Here is a 26,244-nt window from a genome sequence, read left to right as displayed (position 1 = left end):
TGGCTACTGTTTCTTGCTGCCTGGTTATATAGTTTAGCCACATGCGTGTCTAGCGTGAGTTTGAATATCTGTGATTATCATTTTGTTTTTTCTACTATGAAGAGGATTTTTCATAAATGGAAATACTTCCAAAATGTCTTTCTCTAACAACTACCTTCTTGCATAACTAATATCCATTATTTATAGGAATTCAATATGTTTCCACCATGAAACATGGATGACCATGTAATTAATGAAATGGTCACTTTTGCATTATTCTAGTGATACTTTGTCTTCTCAAGAACTTCATTAAAAGTGGGTTTGTGAGCAGCATGAACTTTTCTGAGACTCTTAAAATACCTGAATCACCAAGTAGATTAATTTTGCATCAGTTTTTCCACGGGACATGAAGATGGCCATCACATACATCTTGTTTAAAAGTCAGAAAGTCGGATGGTGGATAGGGTCAGTTCTTGAAGCTGCTCATGGCAGCAGACCATTTCAAGGAAAACTTAATGTATCACTGCTCCTGTGGCACCTGCAGCCATCCGAAAAGGTTTAACTCATCTCTTTTCATCCAGCTGTTCCTACTCCTCTTAACATTTTGAATACCTCTTCAGTACTTTGCCAGCAGCTGAGTCAGGAGTGGGCTTTAGACTTGTAGGGATTTGGAATTTCATAGACTGCAGATTGGGCAGCAAGTTATAAAATAGTAGCCTGAAGTGATTTCTTTGAAGGACATTTAGAGCCTTTCTTGTTGAATGCATATCAATTCAGCTGGGTTGACAAGAATAAATGAGAAGCGCTCACCTCTACTGTCAGTCTGATTAGAAAACAGTCATGTTGATGGATAGTCCACCGTGGGATGGCACTGTCCCACCCTTATTTTACAATAAATTTGGCACTCCTTTTAGTGACATAGTTGCAGAGCTGCAACTGATGACATATTGATTGTGCTGTTTTTGTTTTTTGTTGCATCAGTTATCCCAATGTCAACATTCACAACTTTACGACAAGCTGGAGGGACGGGATGGCTTTCAACGCACTAATACATAAGCACAGGTATGTGTGAGTAAATGTCTTTAGGGATTTTGAAAGCTTAGACTGTTGCACTGCACACTGTGTTTTGCAGTTACCTTGCAGCTTGATTGTAAAATCTGTGGGGAGAAGAAGCTGAAGAATTGCAGAGAGTTTTACAGCATCTTGCCTTTTACTCTTGTGGTCACTGAGCTCATCTGGGCAACAGCTTCTCACATTGCAAGTCCAAACAGGTTTTGCATTTAGCTTCAAGAGAATGAATTATACATACAAGATTGTCTTTCTTTGTGACTGACCAAGTTGGAAAAAGGTTTTTATACCTTACTGAGTAACCTGTGATCCAGCTGAGCAGCCTGGAGTACAGGGAGCTGGAGGGAAAGAAATCACTGAGAGGGATGGCAGGATCCAGTGCAAGGCCTCGGTGTGGCTGGGGATGCCACTCATTGGCAAGGTCTTTTGGTGAAGTTAGTGGGACGGCTTGCATGCATACACCAGCATGAAGAGAGACTACCTGACCCTAGCTGTGACTGTTAATCTCTTTCCCAGATCACCTTTATCCCTAGTAAACTATCCTCATTTTTTGTCACAGGCTCAGTTCTRCTGTGCTGGCATATGCTAGGCATTACTTCACTCCTTTGATACTCCTGTTCAAATGGAGAGGGCTACCGGGGAAGTGAAACCTCAGCAGTGCAAGGGGCCAGCTTTTCTGAGGACTGCAGATTTTATTTCATTTGTTCACTTGAGGGTGGCTGCTTTGTACTTTGGGAAATCTAAAGAATTTTCCGTCCTGTCTAGGCCTGATCTGATTGATTTTGACAAGCTGAAGAAATCAAATGCACACTACAATCTGCAGAATGCTTTTAACCTTGCAGAGCAACACCTTGGTCTTACTAAGCTCCTGGACCCTGAGGGTAAGATTTCCTGCCATTTCAGCACTTCACAGCTCTTTGTGGGTTCTTTTCTCCTACCCCTCCTTATCCCAGGGTGCTGTCTGGTGACAGCTTTTTGTGCAGGAAGAAGGAGCAGCTGGATGTTGCTGACTCACCAAGTGGCACAGCCAGAGCAGCAGGAGGAAAGGCAAGAGGACTCCTGCAGAGGGCTGAGCAGTGGGAGCACAGAAGCTCTTAATCCTGAATTTAYATTCCCCCACCTGACAAGATCACTGGCCTGGCCATATATACAGAAAATTGTTCCAGTTACAGGCATCCTTCTGGCCTGCACTGAGAAACCGTGTCTGTAAGCCAAAAGATGAATAATGTGGATTTGACCAAACTGTCACAGGCTGTCAGTAAGRTGCAGGCTGTGCTCTGTGCTGGGTGTGCGTGCTTGTGCGCCTTGGTAGGAGGACTCACAGCACCAGGACAAGAGCTTCCTTGTCGCGGGGCCYGTGAAGGTCATGTGTTCGGGCACGTTTCTTCTTGCCGATTTTCCAGTGCCTGAGAATTGCTGCAGGAAAGGAARGAATTTATTTTCCATCTGTACCTCTCGAAAGATTTGCCTGGACAGACATACAATTAGTTTTGAATTCCTGTCTCTGAATGCTGATACAGCGTCAGTGTTCCTAATTAACGTTGTCTGTCAGCTGACGAGGTGCGCAGGCACCAAGCAAGTTTTTCAGCAGGCCGTGGCAAAGTCTGGCACTGACTCGGGGGCCCCCCCATGCCTGCAGCCCCCCGGTGCGGGCCTTAGCCGCAGTCCTCACCAAGGCAAGCAGGCGAAGGAGCACTTCTCGGTCACGGAGGTCAGTGCCGTACAATGCCACGTAATCCAGAACTAGTCCGAAGCTGCTGGTCTCACTTCTGATTAGGACCTAAATCTTAGGAGCTGAACTGCCACTGAACCCATCTCKCTGCCTCTTGAACCCATTTTTATTGGATTATTAGCTCTGTTGTTTTAACCCTCACACCCGCAGTGCGCTAAGACTACTCTTGTTTGGTTTTCAGATATCAGTGTTGATCATCCTGATGAAAAGTCAATCATCACCTACGTGGTGACATATTACCACTACTTTTCTAAGATGAAAGCTTTAGCTGTCGAAGGAAAACGTATCGGAAAGGTTTGCAAGTTCATATTATATATTGTTACAAAGCAGTTTAAATCTTTCTTTTATTTCTTTTTATTGTTGAGTGTTGGTCTTCTCAGTCCATTGTATAGTAGTTTTTAGTTTTGCTTTGGAACTTGTTTTGAACGTTAAATATTCCCATATGACTATCAGGAGTATTTAATTTCCAGCTGCCTCTTACTAGAATACATTTGGCCAGCCTTTAACTTCTGCTTGTTAGTTTTGTATCACTGCTGATTTTCCTTTCCCATGAATTGCTCCTCACCCTCTGGGTCCTCCCTCTGTCTTCTGGAGCCCGGAGGAGTCTCTCATTTAGAAATGTGCAGTCATTCACTGCCTTTTGGCAAGGCTGCCACTGTCCTTACAGCTGGCAGACTGAACGCAAATTCCTTTTTAAGCCTCAACTCTGCCCCTCCGTTGCCTTGGGATCAAGGGAATTCACTGCTGAAAAAAGCAAGGTCCTCAAAGCTGAGGGACCCCAGCCCGGGAGTGAGTGGTCTGGTTCATAAGCCAGGTCTCCCAGTACAGTTTCTTTTGCTTAGCTTGTTGGATGTAATGACTCTGTAGAGCACTGCCCTTGTAATTCAGGTTGTTTTGTGCTGCTTGTTGCAGGTGCTCGACAATGCCATTGAAACAGAGAAAATGATTGAAAAATATGAGTCGCTGGCTTCCGACCTTCTTGAGTGGATTGAGCAAACCATTATTATCCTCAACAATCGCAAATTTGCCAACTCGCTAGTTGGTGTGCAACAGCAGCTACAAGCATTCAACACTTACCGCACAGTGGAGAAACCACCCAAGTAATTTTAATCTTAGCTTAAAAAAACAGTGGTCTTGTTTTGTTTAGTYGATCATTGATATTTTTTTAAACAAACACATCTAAATAGTTTTAATCTTGGCTTAAGAATTTATTTTTCTAAACAAACCCAGATATCATATTTCTAATTGGCACTGATTGTTATTTCTCAAAAACTATTTGCTTTATGCTGTGCGCACAATGCACATAATAATAGTAATAACTGTGTTGCTTGCAGGATCTCAGAGTCCTGGAAGCTGTCACTTCACTGAGATGCCTGCCACGTAATATGAGTGGTAATAGCATACCATCTTAGTATAGTAATATCACCAGTCATGCTTGCTAGCAGCATATAATACCAATAATAATGGTAAAAGAATTTACTGTTTATTCAAAATCAAGAGGAAGTTTGTTTGGCTTGGTAAAAAAGAACTATGCTTGCTAAAAGTGATATATCCAAAGCCATTCAACTTATTTCTGGAAAGTTTTTTTTAGCATTATGATTTCAGCTCTGTTTTATTTTTGTCTAATGTAAGTTTTAATGAATAATCACAATCCAAAATATTACAGACTACTCAGACATCTCTTTAAATTGCAGTCTATTCCCTAGTGCCTATGAAGTTTGTGTGTTTCCCAGGCATACAACTCAGGGAAAACAGTGGGAAGAATTTATTGACTGCAGTAGACTTTAAATAAAACTTCCATTTCTTGAAATTATAGAGTAAACTAGGACAATGCACACAGAGTAAATCAAGTAAAGAAAAAATGCTGTCTTCTGTCCCCTAAAGGGATTTAARTCTAAACACACAGATAACTTGACTTCTGTGCAGGTTTTTTTGCTGTTTGACCCAACTGGTTCCAGGAAATGTGTGGGCTCTTTTCATTGCTTCCAGCTTTCACACAAGCTCTTCCTCTCTTATCTGAATGCTCCATTCATAACATCAGTATTTTTAGGAAGTACTTTATAACACCTTAGGAGCAGTGAAGGCTTTATTGTAACCCTGTTCTTTTTGGAAATTTTGTTTAGGTTTACAGAAAAAGGAAACCTGGAGGTGCTGCTTTTTACCATCCAAAGTAAAATGAGAGCCAACAATCAGAAAGTGTACATGCCAAGGGAGGGCAAACTCATCTCGGACATTAACAAGGTAATGGCGCCAGCTCGTCCTGTGGGACTCAGAATTTTCTTTTTTTTAGTTTCAGCACCCTGGGAAGAAATGCATCTGGCTGCTCCAGCCGTTGGGGCTATAAGGGACTGGGRCAGGAGCGAATGATCTTTTCCCCTTGCTCAGAGTCACTAATCTGAACGGTCGTCCCCGGGTGGCTTCAGCACCTGTATCCTCTGGCGCACCTCCTGCCGCAGCGCAGGACACTGGAGGAAGCGCCGTGGCTGGTCTTACGGGTTCCTGCCCAGGCTGGTACTGTTTTTATGCTGGTGCAGCTGGCAGAACAGCGGCAGGTCTGACAAGCTCTCTCAAAAATGACAAACAGCTTGAAACTGTGAGCTTTCCCCGTTTGTGTTTGATCATGCTCGGCATTCCYGGAGCAGCTGCCGTGGGTGTCCGTGGCCTTGGTCTGCGTCCTAGAGAGCAGTGAACTGTACAACTCTCCTGTTTGCATTAAGCCCCTGTGCATGCCAAAAGTACTTGCTTTTCAGGCAATTTCACCTCTGTTAGGGTTTAGAAGGATCTAGGTAGTTTGTGGTTTAATTGTGGCTATTTTTGTTGTTTGTAAGAAGACTTGAAAGGTGATTAGCTTGCTTTCAACATGTATTAATGACATGCATGTGACTGACTTTTTTCTTGGAAAAAAGGTCCTTGCATGCAGCAAAATTAACAGAGCTCTGTACTTGTTTTTCCTTCTGAAGTGGATGTAATAAAGAACAGCAATCATAAGTTGATTTCAGAAAGGTACAATCCCTTATTTGGAAACAGCACTTACAATATTTTGAAACACATGCTCTCCTACACATTCAAGCCACATAGTTTGCTCAAGCTTGTTGAGACGAACAACAAATGTTCTCAGGAAAATGCATCTGAGACACACAAGTTTTATACCCTTTACTCAGAAAACAAATGAATGAACTGAGAATAAATTTTAAATCATAACAGTATGTTAGCAGACAAGGTGTAAGGTCAAATAATACAAACCAGATTTTTTTTGTCTTATAAATAAATAAGCCAGTTCTGTGAAGTTTGGTTGTAGTGGATTCAGTACTGATATCATGCTAAGTAGATGTGTCATTTATCATTATCTTGTAAGAATATGTATTTAGAGGATGCATTTTTTTTCCTCATCTTCAGGCCTGGGAAAGACTGGAAAAAGCTGAACATGAACGAGAACTGGCACTGCGAAATGAGCTCATCAGACAAGAGAAACTGGAACAACTTGCACGCAGATTTGATCGCAAGGCAGCTATGAGAGAAACTTGGCTGAGTGAAAATCAGCGTCTAGTTTCTCAGGTGCTGCTTTCAGAATTGTCTGTGTGACTAAAATGATTCTCATGAGTAATTATAGGTTACAGTACGTGCAAAGAGAACATTTCCTCTGTTATGCCAAGTATTTTACTGAATATATTTATTGTATGTGTGTGTAATTTTGTGCGTGGATATTTTAGCTTATATATGTATATCTTATATGTCCTATTTTTAACGCATTTAGGATACTCATTCTTTGAATTAACCAGTCGATACTCGGGAGAGATTGATGAAGAAATAGCTACCCACAGTCAGGGTTTTCTTGACCTGAACAGCCCAGTTCAGTGGAACAGCCCAGAAGTGAATTTTATTTTCTAATATTAGAGATGATTTAAGATARCTTTAAAAAGACCCCAAACCCAAACCTCGTCCTGATGGCCACCACAATTCTTTCTGCAAAGCCAGTAGTTATTTCTGAAACACGTCTGCTAGTTTTATTAGAGGAAGAGTTTTCAAAGCAATAGGGGATCTTGGATTTGTTAACAAATGTATTTTGCACAGTCAGAAATCACGTTAGAGTTTGAGCAGTAAGGCTTTTCAGTTGAGCAGCTGTTATTGAAGAGGTGCCTCTGTCTTTACAGGATAACTTTGGCTTTGACCTTCCAGCGGTAGAGGCTGCAACAAAGAAGCATGAGGCCATTGAAACAGACATTGCAGCATATGAAGAACGAGTCCAAGCTGTAGTTGCAGTTGCAAAGGAGCTTGAGACTGAAAATTATCATGATATCAAACGCATCACTGCAAGAAAGGACAATGTTATACGCCTGTGGGAGTACCTCCTGGAGCTGCTCAGGGCACGGAGACAACGACTGGAGATGAATCTTGGTCTGCAAAAGATTTTCCAGGAAATGCTGTACATTATGGACTGGATGGATGAGATGAAGGTTAGTGTTAYCTATTCAAGTAGATCAAATGTTTTGGAGAGGTTTAGAAGTCCTATCTTACAAAATTTTATTTGATCTTTATTATAAAATTCCTCTTCATCATTGATGCAACTTACATGGAGATCAAGTCCCTTCTTTGCTTTAAAAAGCACAGAATTTCTTCCTATGTCTTCTCCTGGGATCTGGAAAGGGGAAGGACTGTGGCTTTGTTCTTATCTATCAGCCAGCAGAATTTGGGAGCTGTCTGAGGAAAGTAAGGTATGTGTAGCTCCACAGAAGCCCACAGTACCTGATGTGAGTGCTTGTCTTTCCTCTTSCTGAGCTAATGTAGCTTTTCATCATCTGAGGCTTTGAGCTGCATTGAACAGCATGGTCAAGTTCTTCATGGTGATGGCCAGTGATTTGAAGAATATTGGCCAAATTCATGTTAGCCATGTCTATATACATTTGAAATAGTTCTACTTGCACAGTTGGTGTTTCTCCAGACTCAAATCAGTGGAACCAAAGAGGACAGAGTAATGCATGAAGGAGTCATTAAAAACCAAACAGCTGATGGCTTCAGCCCACTTCCCTTGCCTTTGTCATTTTGATTAGGTGCTTCTGCTGTCTCAAGACTATGGCAAACATTTGTTAGGAGTTGAAGACCTGTTGCAGAAACATGCTCTTGTGGAAGCTGACATTGCTATTCAGGCTGAGAGAGTGAGAGGGGTCAATGCATCTGCTCAGAAGTTTGCCACAGATGGAGAAGGTAACTAGTAACCAGCAAGCCCTTCTTAGTCTTAATTTTGTACGAGATTATAAGTGTTAAGAGTTCTGCAAGGCAGATCAGGTTAAATTCAGCACCACAGTAAGAGAATTGAGCTTGATTTGTTCCTTCTTGACTCATTATGTCAATGATTAATTTGTCCAGGTACCTGCTCAAAGAGTTCATGATGGCACTGTATTCTGCATGGGATGTCACGCTCATAACCAGCGGCAACTGTAGCCATCACTGTTAATTTCCTCTTCTGTGTTTCTAATACAAACAGTTCAAATTATTGGACCCAGTCTGATATTGTTCCCATTTATACAAATCAAAAGCAATTCCACTAAATCAGTGACATTAACTAGAGTAAATAGTGTTCATTTTGTGCTATTGTGCATTAAGGCTGATATAACTCTGCAGTAGTGAATTTTGTTTCACTGAAAACAGTCATGAGTGTCTTACAGAAGTTTTTTGGTTTTGCCTTYATTTAAAATCCAGCATTTTCTAAACTGTGTTACTGTATGGTGGAGCTTGAATAGTTTGCACAGTGTTTCAGAAGACTATGAATTCTCCTATGTAAACTTTACAGATGGAAGAAACAAGAATTAAGAACTCTATGTATGCCTCAGCTGTAGAGAATGAAAATAAACCGGTCCAAGTTGTAATGTACATTGTCTATCTGAACAGGTTACAAACCCTGCGACCCACAAGTTATCAGGGACCGTGTCGCTCACATGGAGTTCTGTTACCAAGAGCTGTGCCAGCTTGCAGCCGAACGCCGGGCCCGCTTGGAGGAGTCTCGGCGCCTCTGGAAGTTCTTCTGGGAAATGGCTGAAGAGGAGGGTTGGATCAGGGAGAAGGAACAGATCCTATCATCCGATGACTATGGGAAGGACCTAACCAGTGTCGTCCGTCTCTTGAGTAAACATAAGGCATTTGAAGATGAAATGAGTGGTCGCAGTGGCCACTTTCAGCAGGCAATAAAAGAAGGTGAAGACATGATTGCGGAAGAGCATTTTGGGTCAGAGAAAATCAGAGAGAGAATTAAAGATATCCGGGAGCAGTGGGCTAACTTGGAACAGTTATCTGCCATTAGGAAGAAGCGTCTGGAGGAAGCCTCTCTCCTTCACCAGTTTCAAGCTGATGCTGATGACATTGACGCATGGATGTTGGACATCCTCAAAATTGTCTCCAGCAATGATGTTGGCCATGATGAATATTCTACTCAGTCTCTGGTCAAGAAACACAAGGATGTGGCTGAAGAGATTGCAAGTTACAGGCCGACYATTGACTCACTTCATGAACAAGCAAAGGCTCTACCGCAGGAACATGCTGGATCTCCCGAAGTGCAAGGAAGATTATCTGGAATAGAGGAAAGATACAAAGAAGTTGCTGAACTGACTCGGCTGCGTAAGCAGGCCTTACAGGATACCCTTGCTCTTTATAAGATGTTCAGTGAGGCAGATGCTTGTGAGCTTTGGATTGATGAAAAGGAGAAGTGGCTGAACAATATGCAGATTCCAGAGAAGCTGGAGGATCTGGAGGTGATCCAGCACAGGTGAGAATGGCTTTATCAGGAAGTTTGGGGAATACTTGGGGTTTTTTTTAATATAAGCTACCTTTTTCAACTTTTGTATGACTTAGATTCTTCAATGCCTTTGTGATCTTTTATTTTCTCCAGATTTGAAAGCCTAGAACCAGAAATGAACAATCAGGCATCACGTGTTGCAGTGGTGAACCAAATTGCTAGACAGCTAATGCACAGTGGCCATCCAAGTGAGAAGGAGATCAAAGCACAGCAAGATAAACTCAACACAAGGTAAGTGAGTGCCTCATGCTCATGAAAAACGTGACGTTGAATGAAATAGGTAGAGCAGGGCCATTTTTGTTTCTTGTATATATCTTTTTAGATATTCTGATGTTGTTATCTGAAGTACCTTCAAGATAAGCCTTTAACTGTAAGCATTTCCCTAACTGTAGGGAAAAATGTTGTGTTTCTCAAATGTTTGATTAAAAGCCAGAATTTTGCCCCTGACTTCAATCAGGTCCTCAGTGTATCAATTTCATTTTTTTGAGAGCTGGAAATTTACTATATTGATTATTGTGATAAAAAGAAAACTCATACAACATTTCAAGTGAACTCATTTTTTGGCTTCAAAATGAACTCGAATGCATTTAGATGTGACTCGCAATTTTTTATTTGAGGAAAAATTGTATTTGCAAGGATCTTGTCTTGCTGGTAATTGCATATTCTGATAATACATGCCATAGCTTGGGTAATAGTTGTTTTGCTAAAACTATTGATGATGTGGAAAGGATTGAAAAAAATCCAGAATAGCTGGGTTATTTCATCCCTTTAGCACGCTAATGTGAGCAACAGCCTACTCAGAACTGTTGTCATACCCTCTGCCCTTATKGCATACAAGTGGTAATTTCTCTGCTTTCTCTCTTCACAAATTGCAGATGGAGCCAGTTCAGAGAGCTTGTTGACAGGAAGAAGGATGCTCTGATCTCTGCCCTGAGTATCCAGAATTACCATCTTGAATGCAATGAAACTAAATCTTGGATCAGGGAAAAAACCAAAGTGATTGAATCCACACAAGATCTGGGTAACGATCTAGCTGGAGTGATGGCTCTGCAGAGGAAGTTGACAGGCATGGAACGTGACCTGGTAGCCATTGAGGCTAAGCTAAGTGACCTGCAAAAAGAGGCGGAAAAGTTGGAATCAGAGCATCCTGACCAGGCTCAGGCTATCCTTTCACGACTCGCAGAAATCAACGATGTTTGGGAAGAAATGAAGACCACCCTGAAGAACCGGGAAGAGTCTCTCGGAGAGGCAAGCAAACTGCAGCAGTTCTTGAGAGATCTGGATGACTTCCAGTCTTGGTTATCCAGAACGCAGACTGCAATTGCCTCCGAAGATATGCCAAACACATTGACAGAGGCTGAGAAGCTGCTCACTCAGCATGAGAATATTAAGAATGAAATCAACAATTACGAGGAAGATTATCAGAAAATGAGGGACATGGGTGAGATGGTGACACAAGGGCAAACCGATGCTCAGTACATGTTCTTACGCCAGCGCCTGCAAGCTTTGGACACTGGATGGAATGAGCTTCACAAAATGTGGGAGAACAGGCAAAATCTCCTCTCCCAGTCTCATGCATACCAGCTATTTCTCAGAGACACCAAGCAAGCAGAAGCATTTCTTAATAATCAGGTAAGTGGTCTAAGTTTACTTTAGTTCCACAGGTTTATATCATATACTGCAAGCAACGAACAAACAAGATTGTTTTGCAAGACAGCTGAAAACAGATAAATTTTTTTTCAAACTATGATTTGCTTTTTGTATTGCGCTGTTATCTGTTTTTAGGAGACACTTCATTTTATATGTGGTAAATCTCTTGTTAGAGCAGACAACATTGCCTGAGTGTAATACTTTTTTCTCTCTGATTTATGTTTTTACCACAGGAATATGTTTTGGCACACACGGAAATGCCCACTACCTTGGAAGGAGCAGAAGCTGCTATTAAAAAACAGGAAGATTTCATGACCACAATGGACGCCAATGAGGAAAAGATCAATGCAGTTGTAGAGACTGGCAGGAGGCTAGTTAGTGATGGGAATATTAACTCTGATAAAATCCAAGAGAAAGTGGACTCTATTGATGACAGGTAAGGTCAGACTGATAGTAGAATCTGACTGTTCATGTTTTACTTCTGTTCTCTGTGGGATGAGCTTTTGCCAGAATCCCAGGGGAAGGTAACATGTTAGAAAATGCCTGTTGTAGAATGTTTTCCTTGTCCTGTGAAAAAGTTAGGAACTGTAATGTTTGAAAAATGTACTAGACCAATTTTAATTAAATATTACCGCTCCCATTTACTAGAGAGTAAGTAATGAGCTCACCACTCAGAATTTGGCTGCATGACTCTTGCTAATAATYWATTAATTTAATAATTAATTTAATTCTTGGAATATTAGTAGCCTTTTATTATTAATGGTGAGAGTGTAGCAATAGCTGTGCCTGGTTTCACAAGTCTTAAAATTTCTTCTGCTATCATYTAGCTGATTTAATCATAGTAATGCATTCCTGTCCTTCCTCTGAGGAAGGAATGTGGCTCTTCAAGAGTCTAATAAGCATTATATCTATGCCACCCTCTTGGCTTTGATCAGGTTTTCCAAGTTGTCTGGCCCTTCTTCTGAAATCAGATTAGAAAACATTGGTACAAATGTGTCTTTCATCCTAGAACAAGGCTTTTCCTTTGTCTCTGTAGCTGTGGCATGGCTGCTATAGACTTTTTGGAGTTTCTGTTTCTTTGAAAATCAAATGTTCAGTTTTGATGGCTATGAGGCATAGCTTTTTCTTGTCTGGGTTTGAATAATAATGGAGTCTTTCAAGGCGCTTCCCAATCATGAATATCAGAACACAGTAGTAAGCTCATACACAACATTTAGGTCAGATGTTACTTAAGACCTTTCTATTAGATTTGCAGCCTGTGTGGGTATCATCTCAGAGCAGGTGGTAAGCTCAGAGTTAGCCAGATGCCTTTATCTCCAAGGAGAAACTGAATGGAAGTAGTGCAGGGAATTTTGTGCTTTTCTTGTTTTGGCAAATACTGCATACTGTGCATTCACTTGCTTTGGCTGTGGCTTGTGGCTTAAAGAAAGGAGGATATTCCTAAAGYGTACTGAGGACCTCTTAGCCCTTTGACAGCCTGAACCCAAGGATACCTCACATTTGTTATCTGTTTGACCAGCTTGACTCTCTTTAGATCCTAAAGAACCTATAAGTGCCAGGAATAATGAAAATAATACGAAAACAGTCTAGGATCTGAGTGTGTTGACTTCATTGGGATCCCTGCCACAACAACCTAGAACCTGAGGTCCCTTGAATGAAGGTCACTATTTCCTTTCCTGGAAGACTTTATCCATAATAAAAAGAAGCACTGACATTTGCCTTTTGAACAACACCAGAACATGGTCAGCGCATCCTGTGAGCACATTCATTCTCAGCTTCCCTTGGCTTAAAGCAACAAATATATTGGGGGAGATACAGAGGGTGAACTAGTGGTGTAGCACATTCCTGTGCATTGCAGACTTTCCAGTTGCCCAGATGTTAATACCCTTCAGCTGTGGACTACCTGTCATGAAAAGGTATCTCTCAGTCAAAGAGCTTCCAGTGAGAGGATGGAAGAAGTAGTGTTTGGAAGTGCTGCCTCCTCTACTGCAACAAGTTCTGCCTTCACATGACCTGCCCATGGGAGCATTTTCTGACCTGAAGGATGTCAGATTTATTTGAAGGTCAGAAATTTGGCATGGTATCTTTTTGACGCTGCGGACAGGGCCAGCTCTAAATGCAAAGAACCATTTAGCTCTTCCTCTACTCACCCAAGGTGAAAGTAAGAGAATTTCCTTCTTTACTCTCTCTGGCTTTCTACGTCCTCTGCTTAAGTTCTCCCATTTGATCCTGGCCTTCTGGTCAGTTATCTTCTTTCTGTATCCTGTAGAATATTAAAAGATAGGATCCAAGGCCATAGTAACAAATGTCCAGCTTGTTCTTGCAGCCTCTTTTTGTCACAGTGGGCAGTTGGAGTGAGAGATAGCTTAGGCCTTCTATTCTGCATGCTCTGCAGAGGGGCTCCTGCTGTCCACAGTTGTGGAGCTCAGATGATTGTTTCCCCTGGTGCAGCTCCTCCTGCCCCATGGCACCCGAGCCAGCCGCCTGGGCTGTCCTGGGTGCAGGACACGTGCTGGAGTCCCTGCTCTTAATGCCAGGCCAGTCCGAGAGGCTTTATTTTTTAATCCCATGTTTTTCAGTGCATTTCCTTGATTCCAAAGCTATTTATGTGGAACACTGCAAAAATCATCCGGTATGCTGCTATTCAGGAAATCTGTGTGATTGCTTTCTGAGTCTGTAAGTCTGATAAAATGCAGGAACAAAGCCATAGGGCTGGGAGTAGTGGGAGTAGCTGCAAAGGGAGCCTCTTTCATGTTACAAAAAGTTGTTCCACCAACCAAGGGCTYCACCTGATGTATAACAAAGGACCTAAACAAACAAGTTCAGATGTGCTCCATACTTCCCATATGCAGCTCTTTGTAGTTTTTAGTTTTGTTAATGGTGTTTTTTCACAGTAGAGCTTACAGGCTAAGGGAGAGGAGGACCCGTTGTACATTGGTACTCAACAGAGCAGCATGCAGCCCCTACCCTGAAGTGGTTACTAGATAGGCAAGGCAGGCCTCAGGCTAAGGAAGGAGAGAGGAGCACAGAAGCAGAGGGGAACTGTCTAATAGGAGAGACCACTTTAGCACAACCTTTTAGTGCAGCTCTTGGGGAAGTCTAAATAGGAGTATGAGTTAAGGACATGRGCAAAGGATTCAAATAAAGCTATCATGAGGAAAGAAGGAGTATTGGAGCAAGCCATCAGCACCCCCATGGCAGTTAAGCTGTGGTGGGATCTCTGAGACCCTATGGACCCTTGCTTTGTCTACAGCAGCTGCTGCTCCTAGAGGTTTCCCAGGAGAWTTACTATAGATGATCCCACCTGTGGTTTGCCCAATGGCCAAGGGGTCCTACTGGGGTCTCAGAGAGCGTGTCCCTAAGTCCAGGGAGATACTGAGAGCAAGGGCCCTGGCTGGTGTCCACAGTGCAGCTGTCCCTGCCTTGGTGACTTGTTCCGCTAATTCTGCTGGCTGCAGCGGTATCATTTTCCCCTCCATTTTCTTTTGGAAGGGCACAAGGGGATCCCTTGAGTCTGAGTGCCCAGATCATGGCCTCTCAGCTTCTGAAAATCACTTCTAGTTTTAAAACAGTGGTGGAGATGACTCGGATTATGATCTGGGTCTGTTTTTCATCAACTTTAGTATTTGTACAACTTTCTACTCAACAAAGAACAGAGGTAATTTTTGTTCTTGCCAAGTCAGAAAGGAGAATGCCTGTTGTTTGCCCTGACAGCTAAGGTAGTTAAAACTGCATTGCACATATCTCAGTATTCTTAGCAGGCAGTTGCATGCATGCTATGTTGAAGATTTATTATTCCTGCAGAGGCTTTGAAACCCACAGTTTTACAGTTAAACCACAAGTAATTTTGTCAGTTTGCAGCATTGTTAGCATTCTCAGGGGCCTCCGGAGAGACAGCCTGGGAACATTGTGGCAAACCCTGGTGCTCTGCTCTTGGTTTAGTCTGAGTAAGATACATGCTAGTGCTGAGCAGATCCCATCTGCCTATTTTAGATTCTTACAAAGTCTCCACRGAAGAAAGATGCCCCCACTTGTAAGTGATTAGGGCATCCTCCCAATCCCTGGTTTACCACATAGTCTGGCTTACCCTGGGCACTTGAGTCAGAGGTTGACTCTTCAGTATATGCACAGGGAAGCCCCTTTTTAATGCGACCCTAGGCGCTGCTACACTCCTTTAGTCTTCTCCTGTCTGGGACTGGCGGAGGCTACCCCCAGGTGTCAAGCTTTGTGCTGTTCTGCACCTTCTCGTGACTCCTCAGAGTTCACGGTGTACCTGGCCTGTCTGTCACCCATCGTGCCGATCTGCCTCAGCTGGGCTGCCTGTACACCCAGCCGGTGGAGCAGGGTGGCCAAACAACCTCTTCTGGCATCTGAATAAAAATGTATATTATGAAGGGTTCTGTTCTTCAGTTTGTCTACCTGTTTATCTTATCTAAAGCCCTTATGACATGCTGGTAGTACAGGGTATGGAAAACTTTGTAATAGTAACGATAGTTATACACTGGAATAATAAAAATCTAAAATCTTTATCGCTGGGGCTTTTAAAGAATAGGTTAGGGAAACATTAACAAGGAATTAAAAATGTCTAGGTATAGCCAGTCCTGGACAGGAATCCCCTTCTTGAAGTCCCTTTGTTGCAGTCAAAAATAATGTCAATTCTGTGATGAAAGTACAAGAATTCCTGCCTGTTGCAGCTGTGTCTGTCCTCAGATTGCAGCTACCATGTTTTTCAAGACAAGTTCACAGTTTAAACCCTGTTACAGTTTGTCATTGTTCTTTGCCTCTCTGGCCTTTGAGCCCTCTGATCAAAAATAATATAGACCATGGTGCAGAAGGCAGCCAGCATGCTCAGCCTGCGCTTGGAGACACGCTCAACAGAAGAGATGTTCCTGTGCAATGACAGTCTCCATTGGAGGCTTTTTTAACCAACCATCCTTTATGTCCTGTCCCTGGCACAGTCACTGTTCGTAGAATTTTTTTTTCTCTGAGGTAGACTCTTATGGTTTCTCCTGTGAGCAGAGATGGGTCTTTCTGGTCTGATTTTCTCTCCAGAAGAAAATTCAGAGTACCTGTCTTTCAATCTCACTCCAGCTCATCAGGGATACCAAAGGACCATTTAGGGTTAAATAACTCTGAGCAGCAAAGATCGTGTTTTTTATGCTGTCATATACACACACACACACACACACACACATATATACATGCACAATTATATATATATATGTATGTATGTATATGTTTGTATATCATCTGTTTGATATTCCCACACTTCTTCCCTTCAAAATTCTTAAAGTCAATTATTTCCAACACTCTTTGGGAGATATTTTTGCTGTGTCATTTTTTTTTAATGCWGTATTTCTCAACGTAAGAACTGCTCTGCTCAAGAACGCTGTTTGATTCAGTGCCATGAAAATTTTCCTTTTGATTTCACAACTTATGTCCTCTCCAAAACACCTAAGAATTTAAAACGTAATCTAGCCTCAAATCTGTTAAATCACCATGATAAAATCATCCAAAGAATCCGTGCTTCATTTTAGCAACCTGAGTAATGCACTGTATGTGCCCAAACATACAAAGACTAGCCAGGAAAGAGTGGTATTAAAGCCAGTGATGAGCAACATTACAGAGATTTTTTTTTCCTAAGGCACAATTTATGTGTGTCCTTTCTTTTTCATTCTCTCAGATAAAAGCTATCAAAACTTTAAGATTACCTGGGCTTGTATTCCAAACTCCTGCTCGATGGTTACATATGTCTTCCTAACCGTCTGTTCTGTAACTCAGTTTTCTTGACCTACAGCTATATATATAGATGTCACCTGGTTATTCAGAGGAAGCTGCTGAGACAAAGGGAAGCAGTTTGTGGTCCTGTAAAGGGTTTTCTTCCTATTTCTCTGCCTACAGTACTTTTACTTTTATGTAAAACTTGCCCCTCCATATTATTTATATTTCTGAACTCAGTAATTTCATCCCAGAGAGCTTGCTGTTGACTTCTTTTAGACCAAGAAAAATGTGTATCTTAATCCAGGTCTTGTCAACATGTAAATTATGAGCATCTGGAGGTTTCTGCTAGCATGGATTTATTTAGTTATTACTAGTATATGCTGAGATCATCTTATAAATTACCACCCTATAAAATAATTTCCAACCCTTTATCCTTATTTATCTTAGTTTATTATTAAGTACAGCAATATTTTACCTTAAGATCGTGTGCTATGAAATATGAACAAATCGTACACAATGAGCAATAAATAAAAATGATCTTAATTCTATCTCCTCCACTTAAATTGCCTCATAAATAATGAAAGTACCAAGGGAGTGGGTAACTATTCCAGATGAAGCATCAGTCAAAAGCTTTTTCAGAAATGCCTTGGGAATCAGCCTTTAGGGTATTGTGTCCATTTGAAGAACCCACAATAACGTATGGGGTTGCCAGCACAACTCATCTTTCAAGAGACAAACAATTATGCATTTAGAGTTTCTTGATTAACTCTTTCTTCCTCTGTAATGAGCCTACTCTTAAACTGTCCCAAGAAATACATTCCAAGGTGTAGAAAGCTTCTATTTGAAAAATTATGCATGTGTTTCCTGTGAGTTGTTTGTTAAATACAGCATTTGGAAGGCTGCATAAACCACTGCAGGTTAGTTCACTTGAAAGAGGTGCAGAGTCGTAGTTAAAGCATATTAAAGAGTATTACAACAATTACATGCTTTTTGAGGGCTATGTAACATGTGATCTAATTGTTGCAAATTTGGAGATGATTTTCTTTCTGGCAAAACAGTATGAACCACCCTGTGGCCTTGAATGAAGTGGGCCAAGTTCTGTTCATCATTCCCGTGAAACCCCACTGACTTCAAAATTTGTGCTGTGTATTTAACTAGTCACAAAAACAAATGCATGCTGAACTTAAATAAGCACATCAAATAACACAGGCAATCTGAGCTTCAAAAATGTCCTTCATTTGAAAGGCAGCAAAATATGTGCCACTTACTTGTTCATTCTRTGTATTCCAGAGAGGCTACAGAAATGATCAAATCATGGTTTCTCATGAAATGCGTATTTCAAGGATTTTTTGTGTGTGTTATTTTTTGAATAGACATAGGAAGAACCGAGAAGCTGCCAGTGAACTTCTGATGAGACTGAAGGATAACAGAGATCTTCAAAAGTTTCTTCAGGATTGTCAAGAGGTAAATTATGTCCTTTCACTTTTATCTTTAAAAACTCCATCCTGCAGAAGAGCACCTTCCCCCATACATGATGAGGACTGCAACGCCCAGTATTCTTTGGTCAAGTCATCCAGTAATACCTACTGTGAAGTAAACAATTTAAAAAAAAACTTACAAAAGTTGATCTTTTCTGTTATTTTCTACCATGATCTTAATTTTTTTCTTTTCATCATGTAAGCTAAAGACGGAGAAAATTGCCATAAGCAGCAAAGATTTTCAGCTGTGGTATAAATTAATCATGTAGAATCTGGTGGGATTAGCACCGAACTCCTACATTAAGATTTTTATCTGAGGCTCTGTATGTGTATGTGGTTGGGGACAGGAGATTTTTTCAAGTGATTTCTGAAAACCACTGGTTAGAAGAACAGAAGGCTAGGAATATGAGAGAAGCAGGATTAATGATAGTTTGCATGTGTTTAAAACTGTTAAGTATTATGGCATTTAAAAAAGATCCTTTCCAGATTTCTTAGTGACTTATATGGACTCTTTACATTAAAGGCAACATTTAAAGTTAGAAATAATCTTGATCTTACTATGAGGAATTAATCAAGTAATTTCCAGGTTATTTCATGCAGTTCTGGCAGATATTAAAGAGCCTTGTCTGTGATGTGTATTAAAAACTAGCTGTCCATATTTGAAACCTTCAGAAAGATGACTATGTGAAAGCTATATTTTTAATTTCAAGAGCCAATGCATAAACTGAACATCTCAGCCAGCTACAGGAAACTGGACGTTGTTGTAGTGTGTTGAAATGGAGTTGTCCTACAGCTGAGAGTTCATACAAAGAAAAAACAAAGTGACRCTCATAAACTGGGCAAATGATGTTTACTGCTTGGTTGCCTAGAAGCAGTCTAACTTCCTGCAGAGGAATTGCATTGCATAAGCTAACTTGGCTCAAATATTACTACCCCAATAGTAAAAACATGACAGATTAGCAAAAATTCTGCTGTTACTAGCAGCAGCTTCTTCCTTCCTCTGTACCATTTCTAGCAMAAATATCCCTCTGGCTCATGGACTTCTAGCTTCTGCATGAATGAGGTTTGTTTTTGTTAGAATCTGTTTTTTCCTCTGTATTTTTGAATGAGAAAGGAAAATGTAGAAGATCTAGTGTCTAGCCTTCCTGAGTGCATTTTTTGTTGTTTTTCTCCGTTCACTAAAGCACGGGGGCTTCGACTATACAGCCTCGAAGACAGAAATTAAGATACCAGAATGTTATGAGTTCCCCTCGTTTGTTTAGAGAGGACGTTAGTCTTGATGTTGACTGGACGACATCGCTTTCCTAGCAGATGGAYGTAATGAAACGTAGAATCGGGCATTGGTGCAACACGCGGTGCCTGGTGATACCCCGGCTGGGCGAGGGGCCGTGTCCCCTCCAGCGCAGGCACGAGCTCTCGGCTCCTCAGGCTCTCGGCTCTTCGGAGCTCAGTGTTGCCTCCTCCCAGCGCTTCACGGACTGCCGCTGTCCTGGGAAGATGGAAGGAGCTGAGGTCCTGCCCGTGTCCCCTTCCTCTCTCTGGCTTGTGAGTCGGGTAGCGAGCAGGGTCAGCGGCACCCGAGGAGGCGATAGGACCGTGCTCGCAGCAACAGTGCAGCAAGAAGGGCTGCGGGCGGCGGAAAACGCAGCAGATTTTCTTGCTGTTCATAGTATGGTCTGCTGTCACGTGTGAGCACTGGAGTGTTGCTCTGTGTTTGACTGTCACATTCATAAATATGAATGTATTAGATAAACTGGCTGAGAGAGAGAAATAAAGTGGAACAGCAACAAAATCCTGCAAAGAAGAGATGTGATAAATGTTGCCCTTTTGTTTTCTTTGGCCACCTGCTCTTCCATGATAGGCCTTAGAAAAGGTTAAAGCTGATGTTCCCTGCAAGCGCTTAGAGGTCTCAGTGCTGTCTGGGCTAATTTCTCTAGGGACGCCAGACTGGAGGAGTTTGGCTAGACTCCACATGTCAGAAATTTTCTGCCTGTTTGGTGAGTGTGGCGGCAGGTTTGGTCATGCACYGTAGCCGTCTATGAACCTTTCGCAGCGAGATAGACCGTGTCAGTTTGGGTGTTTACAGTGTCGGTGAAGAGYAACAGTGGTACTTTTTCACCTTCCCTTATTGTTCTGCCACATTTACAAGGGTTTCTTCATTTTTACTTTTTTCCTTTGGTTTGTGACTGATTTTTTCTTTGCAGAGTGTTGTAGTCTCCTGGGAGTTGATGGTAGAAAGAAAATTATTTAGTATAAGTGCAGAAGATGGGAAGGAACTTAATGTCTAGTTGTACAGGCATTAACAACTGACTTGTGGTTTTCTAGAGAAATAAATATCCCAAGTGTCATTCTGAGGCACTTTTTTTTTTTTTTTTTTTTTTTTTATTTTTTTTTTTTTTTTTTTTTTTTTTTTAAATCTACTCCTTCACTGAATTACTCTTTTGCTGGTTTCCAGTGATTCTATTCATTTCTATTCTATTCACTTCAAAATCCTGATTTTAATAGTTGCCCTGAAAATGCTCTATTTGCACTTCTGTAATATCAGAAGGAGCATAACAAGATTCTGAAAGTCAGAAATGTGGGTTTTATCCTGGCTACCACTGTATATTGCTTATCACATATATCTCACTTCACCCCATCTGTTAATAGAGCTGATGCTACCTTTGTGAAGCACTTTTAAATCCTCAGAAGGATTAATGCTGTGGCTGAGTAAAAGCAAACMGTGCAAGACAAGCACTGCAATTTATAGAGAAGAACATCTGTCTTCTGTGCAGCAAGGCAGGAGCACAACCACTAATTTAGGGTTATGCAGTAATCCTTAATGTAACCTTTGAATATTAAGGAGCACCGTAGCCTGCTGCAGCTGTAAACTTTGATGCCTATAGAGGTCTTCATTAAGATGATCATTTTTCTATTTAGATGATAGAAAGATAGGCAAGGAGTTTTTTGATCGGTCTGATAACTTTTCCCTTTTTTGTGGAGCTTAACAGTGCCTTTAAGGGACATTTTTAAAAACATTCATGCATGTAGAATGAATTTGTTGTTCAAGTATTCAGAGTAAACAGTGGTGAATGGGTGAGTCTTGCTTATGTTCTGATTCCCWTTTTTATTGTGGTGCTTGCTAAGTAGGATGGCATGTATTGCAAAAGTGGCATTCTAGAAACAAAGCTTAAATCTGTTTTGACATTTCCCTCTTGGGTAAGTGACTCTAAATATGCAGAAAACAAAACTTTTTGCAAGGTCTGTAAATGTTTTTGTGAATGTATTTTTCATCCTAAGAGGAAATTTGATGTTTGCTGCTATGATCACTTTCACATTCCATTTCCCTTGGTAGACAAGCTGTTTCTTAAAGTATTGATTTTCTCCAGTGTTGATTTGGAAATCATTCTTAGCATCTGTATATTTTACAGAAGATCAGAACAAAATCAGATTTGGATTTTACATAATGGGAAAAGRAATGTCTTGAGTAACAAAAATCTCATTGGAGATTTGATGAATAAATAGATTAAATTTTTYATTTATGAAACCTATACAGAGAAAAGATTATGGGGGAAAGATACAACTATAATGTAAATAAATAGTACAGAACCACCTTTATTTTTAAAATGTTCAATATAAGTAGAAATACAGAATTTCTCATGCAGTGTTTCCCTGAAAATGGGGGCTTTATTTGGTAATTCTGGAGACTGATTTTTGCATTCCATCTCATTAGCATGTACTTCTGCAGTGTCCSTGGGAAGTTAGCAAGACTCCACAGGGGGGTGGGGATGACATTTAAGTCACAGTCCTAAGTAGCACATTGAATAAAGTTGCAGAAAGGAAAAGCCATATAAAAATAGAGTGTGAGCAATAAACACATCCCCAATTCTCTTCTGGTTGAACTGAGTGAGACCTGCATATTTGATTTTGCTTATGATGGTGTTAGTTCCTTTCTCCTTAGGTTATTTATATATTGCAGATGGCTGCTGTTTAACTGCCTAAGAGATGAATCCTTGAATGAACCCTGAATCTCGATCAATTGAATGTTAATCAATTGATAATCTCTGAATCTCATGCAGCTTTCCTGTTTCGGTCACTTTCTTGTAGCAGGCCTCTCTGAATCTTTACTCCTGAGCCATTTTGATACTTTGCATTGGGCCCCTACTACAGGTGTTTGAGAAGTTGCAAACACTTGTGTATTGAGAAGTTGCAAACACTTGTGTATTTTCCTTTTCAGCTCTCACTCTGGATCAATGAAAAGATGCTCACAGCCCAGGATATGTCCTATGATGAGGCAAGGAACCTGCACAGCAAATGGCTCAAGCATCAGGCGTTTATGGCAGAACTTGCATCCAACAAAGAATGGCTGGAGAAGATTGAAAAGGTAATTCAAGAATATCTGAAAAATGCCCTCTCCTCTACTGAAGATGATTATGAGCAGACAGGAGATATTCCTCTCCAGAACTGGACCTTGAATCATCTGTTCAGCTAAGGCAAAAAGAGTTGTCATTCCTGTAGAATAAGTATCTGTTTCATTTCATCTCCTAACCCATTTTTATTTCTCATTCATGTTAAATATTTTTTACAAGATATTCTCACAGAACACTTACTGGCTATTTTGCCACCGTAGTTTTGTTTGTCTAGTCTTTCTCATCTGTKAGGAGGGTATAACCTCTTTTTCATATGCAAAAGGTAAAAGTAGCAAATGTTGTAACTTGAGCTAACGAAGTGCTAACAAAGTAAAAGTACTTGCTGAGCAAATCACTGAAAGTGAGTGAATTTAGACACCAATGCTGTCATGTTGGTTTTCATTCTTTAAGGACTAGAATCAAGCTACCTTTCCACATGCAAACTTAATGTGTGAAGGTAAAGTACAGCCAGTTTTGTGATCAATTAACGGATTCACAGCCCTGTATGGAGTTCCTTTGAAGGCTTTAATATGCTGTGATGCGCTGTACATTTTTTTGCCCCCGTTTCTTGTTTGGAACTCTGGGACACAAAGAAGGTCTCATCTTTAGCTCTGACAATGGGTTTCTGTTCAGTGTAAGTTAACTTAATTGCTCATTTCCTTTCCCACTTTGGCACTCAGTATCCCATTAGAGGCTTTTCTGTGATCTGCAAAAAGTAATACCTCTTAATAGTATAATTAGAAGGCTGTTCTTAGTACTTGAAGTACTTTCTTGGTGATGCTAATACATCCGCATCCTTTACTTCTGAAAAAACAGATTGCAGCAAAGAAGTACCAAAGGTGTGTATTAAGGCACAGCTGAAGAACACTGTATTAATGTTATCAGGGGTCACTCCAATTAAATATGCTGGGCTGTGGGTAGCATTAACATCTGAAAAGGCTTTTCCATTATCAGAGTGCCTATTAGATGCAGAAATAGAAGCATGATTAGAAATAACAAACATATTTCCAGATCTTTCTAAAAACAAAATGAGATCTTAGGTCAGAGTGCTCTGCTAGTGTTTTTCTAGTTGCGGGGTTCCTRCTCGCCAGCAAAGATTGTTTCTCTCTGGGAATGGCATTAAGCTAAATGATCTGGTGAGCTTTAAGGGGCTGAGGAGGGCAAGATGTATTTCCAGAAGGCCCACAGTAAGTGATATAGCACACTGATACAACCCTCTTCCGTCCCACAGTTCAGTTTTGGTGCCGTAAGCTTCCTCTCCCACCATTACCCTGGGTGTCTATCATTCCCCCTCAGCAAGGGGCGCTAAGCCTAAGTGCTCCACCACTAAGCCTAAGTGCTCCACCGTAAGAGCACTAAGTGGGGCAGCTGTAGTTCCCTCTCCTCTGGCACACAGGCATGGGGCAGCCTGCTCCCTCCTGGCCTTCCCAGGGCTTTGCACAAAGGGACGCGTGTGGTGCCTGAGCGAAAGGAGGCGTTGCTTGACCTTCCATTGCCAAGAAACCCTCTTCCTGGCAACTGAGGGACCTGGGAGCCGTTGTTCTGGAAAAACTCATTGGATAATTGATGATAGAAAATGAGTGGTTGATGCTGCCAGCAGATGAGGAATACTGAGTGCTTCCTAATCAGAATAATTTAACTAACAGGCTGTGAGTGCTGCTGAGGAGGTACCAGTGTGCTTTGCTCTTTGCTTTGCAGGAAGGAATGCAGCTCATTGCAGAGAAACCAGAGACTGAAGCCGTAGTGAAGGAAAAGCTGACAGGGCTTCATCAAATGTGGGAAGAGCTTGAATCTACTACCCAGACCAAGGCACAGCGCCTCTTTGATGCAAACAAGGCTGAGCTTTTTACACAGAGCTGTGCTGATTTGGATAAATGGTTGAATGGTTTGGAGAGTCAAATTCAGTCRGACGACTACGGGAAAGATCTCACCAGTGTCAACATCCTGTTGAAGAAGCAGCAGGTAAACAGAGCACAGGCTGCAGTGTGGGTAAATTGGCAGATCTCTGCACTTAAATGGACAGAGAGGGAATCCTTTCAGTTTAGAATAAGACATTATTTGCATTGCTTTCTTCCTGTTGTCCATTTTTCTTCATGAAAAAGCAGCACCATTGTCAGAAACAAACCAACCATAAACTTGTGAATGCGGACTCTCCTCTGCACTGCCATTCTTCCCCATATTTTTATCTTTATTGTGTCTTCCGCTGTAGTCCTGCAGTTACTAGTCRGTCCCTCTCTGTCTATGGCTTCCTACCTGTGATTCAAACTTGTCCAATGCTGGTTGGTCCCTGGTTCCCTACTATAAAGACAGCAGGGAGCAAAGAAACTGTAGTCATGCAATTGGCTGTGCTCCAGAGTTGTTCAAGGTAATTTGTGAATGACTGATAGAAGAGATTCAACTGTGCCCTGTTGGCCAAATTCACCATTTGCACAAGCAGGCATAACTCTGAGGGATATCAGTAGGTGGCCCTAGCTGTGAAGCAGTGAATCTGTGTTTAAGTCTTGTTCCTTGCAATATGAATGTTACAGTAATTATTAATGTGGTAAATCCTTATTGACCAGCATCTGTTCTTTCTTATGAAGTTATTGTCATTCCTTAGTCATWTATACTGTTTTTACTCTGTTTTTCAAGTCCTTCTGGTATGTTTCTTCCTGTTTAGATGCTAGAGAATCAAATGGATGTTCGTAAGAAGGAGATAGAAGAGCTGCAAAGCCAGGCACAGGCTTTAAGTCAAGAGGGGAAGAGTACAGATGAAGTAGATGGCAAACGCCTTATTGTAGAAAAGAAATTTTTGGAATTACTGGAACCTTTGAATGAAAGAAAGGCAAACCTGCTGGCCTCCAAAGAGATCCACCAGTTCAACCGGGATGTAGAAGATGAGATTGTGAGTATAGAAGAAATCCTGTTCCCCAGACACTAGGAAAATGTCCCAGCTATCAAAGAAGTTGGAATAAACCTGTTCCATCATTTGGATAAATGTTGGATAAATGTTCCGTCATGTCTCTTAATAGYGTGTTAGACTAATGCTGCTTTTCTCATGAATCTTAGCCTCTGTTTGCTGTCCTAGCTCTATCTGGTGTTGCTTGAGGTCTGATGTGCTCCTTTTCTCTTGCTTTCAGTTGTGGGTTGGAGAGAGGATGCCTATAGCAACTTCTACTGATCATGGACACAACCTCCAGACTGTGCAGCTACTAATAAAGAAAAATCAAGTAAGTAGGTGCTGTTAGAGCTCCTTATCTGCTATTTCTCCTTAGTGCTAACTAATTCAGGAAGGATGTTTGATGAGACTCTGTTTGGAAAGAGTCTATGTGCTGTAAAGGCTAGAGGTGAAATTATGCTTTGGTTGAGATGTGCCGGGGGCAATGGTGTGGTCTCAGAGGGCTGGTGTGTTACAGGACACTCGTGAAGGAGGCAACCCTGCTTTGTCCGCGTGAACTGATG

At 41.3% G+C, this 26,244-nt stretch overlaps 1 protein-coding gene across 2 annotated transcripts in view; it reads left to right on the top strand.

Moving 5' to 3' along the window:
• The window catches only part of SPTBN1 (spectrin beta, non-erythrocytic 1), a 111,601-nt gene that overhangs the window by 62,244 nt on the left and 23,113 nt on the right, over positions 1–26,244 (top strand). For both annotated transcript variants that reach the window (XM_085311576.1, XM_085311577.1), the window contains 17 exons: positions 961–1,041; positions 1,813–1,928; positions 2,961–3,073; positions 3,692–3,879; positions 4,903–5,020; positions 6,176–6,334; positions 6,931–7,233; positions 7,828–7,981; positions 8,666–9,536; positions 9,660–9,797; positions 10,442–11,198; positions 11,450–11,652; positions 18,311–18,401; positions 22,632–22,778; positions 24,502–24,765; positions 25,463–25,687; positions 25,923–26,012. In XM_085311576.1, the coding sequence (XP_085167702.1) occupies positions 961–1,041; positions 1,813–1,928; positions 2,961–3,073; positions 3,692–3,879; positions 4,903–5,020; positions 6,176–6,334; positions 6,931–7,233; positions 7,828–7,981; positions 8,666–9,536; positions 9,660–9,797; positions 10,442–11,198; positions 11,450–11,652; positions 18,311–18,401; positions 22,632–22,778; positions 24,502–24,765; positions 25,463–25,687; positions 25,923–26,012 (4,018 nt within the window). The remainder of the gene's footprint in view (positions 1–960; positions 1,042–1,812; positions 1,929–2,960; positions 3,074–3,691; positions 3,880–4,902; positions 5,021–6,175; positions 6,335–6,930; positions 7,234–7,827; positions 7,982–8,665; positions 9,537–9,659; positions 9,798–10,441; positions 11,199–11,449; positions 11,653–18,310; positions 18,402–22,631; positions 22,779–24,501; positions 24,766–25,462; positions 25,688–25,922; positions 26,013–26,244) is intronic.

Source organism: Rhea americana, unplaced genomic scaffold (genome assembly GCF_003343005.1).
Source record: "Rhea americana isolate MKP2758 unplaced genomic scaffold, rheAme1 scaffold_344, whole genome shotgun sequence".
Lineage (NCBI taxonomy): Eukaryota > Metazoa > Chordata > Aves > Rheiformes > Rheidae > Rhea > Rhea americana.
The sequence above is the reverse complement of the archived record's forward strand: the minus strand, read 5'-3'. Positions and strand labels throughout refer to the sequence as shown.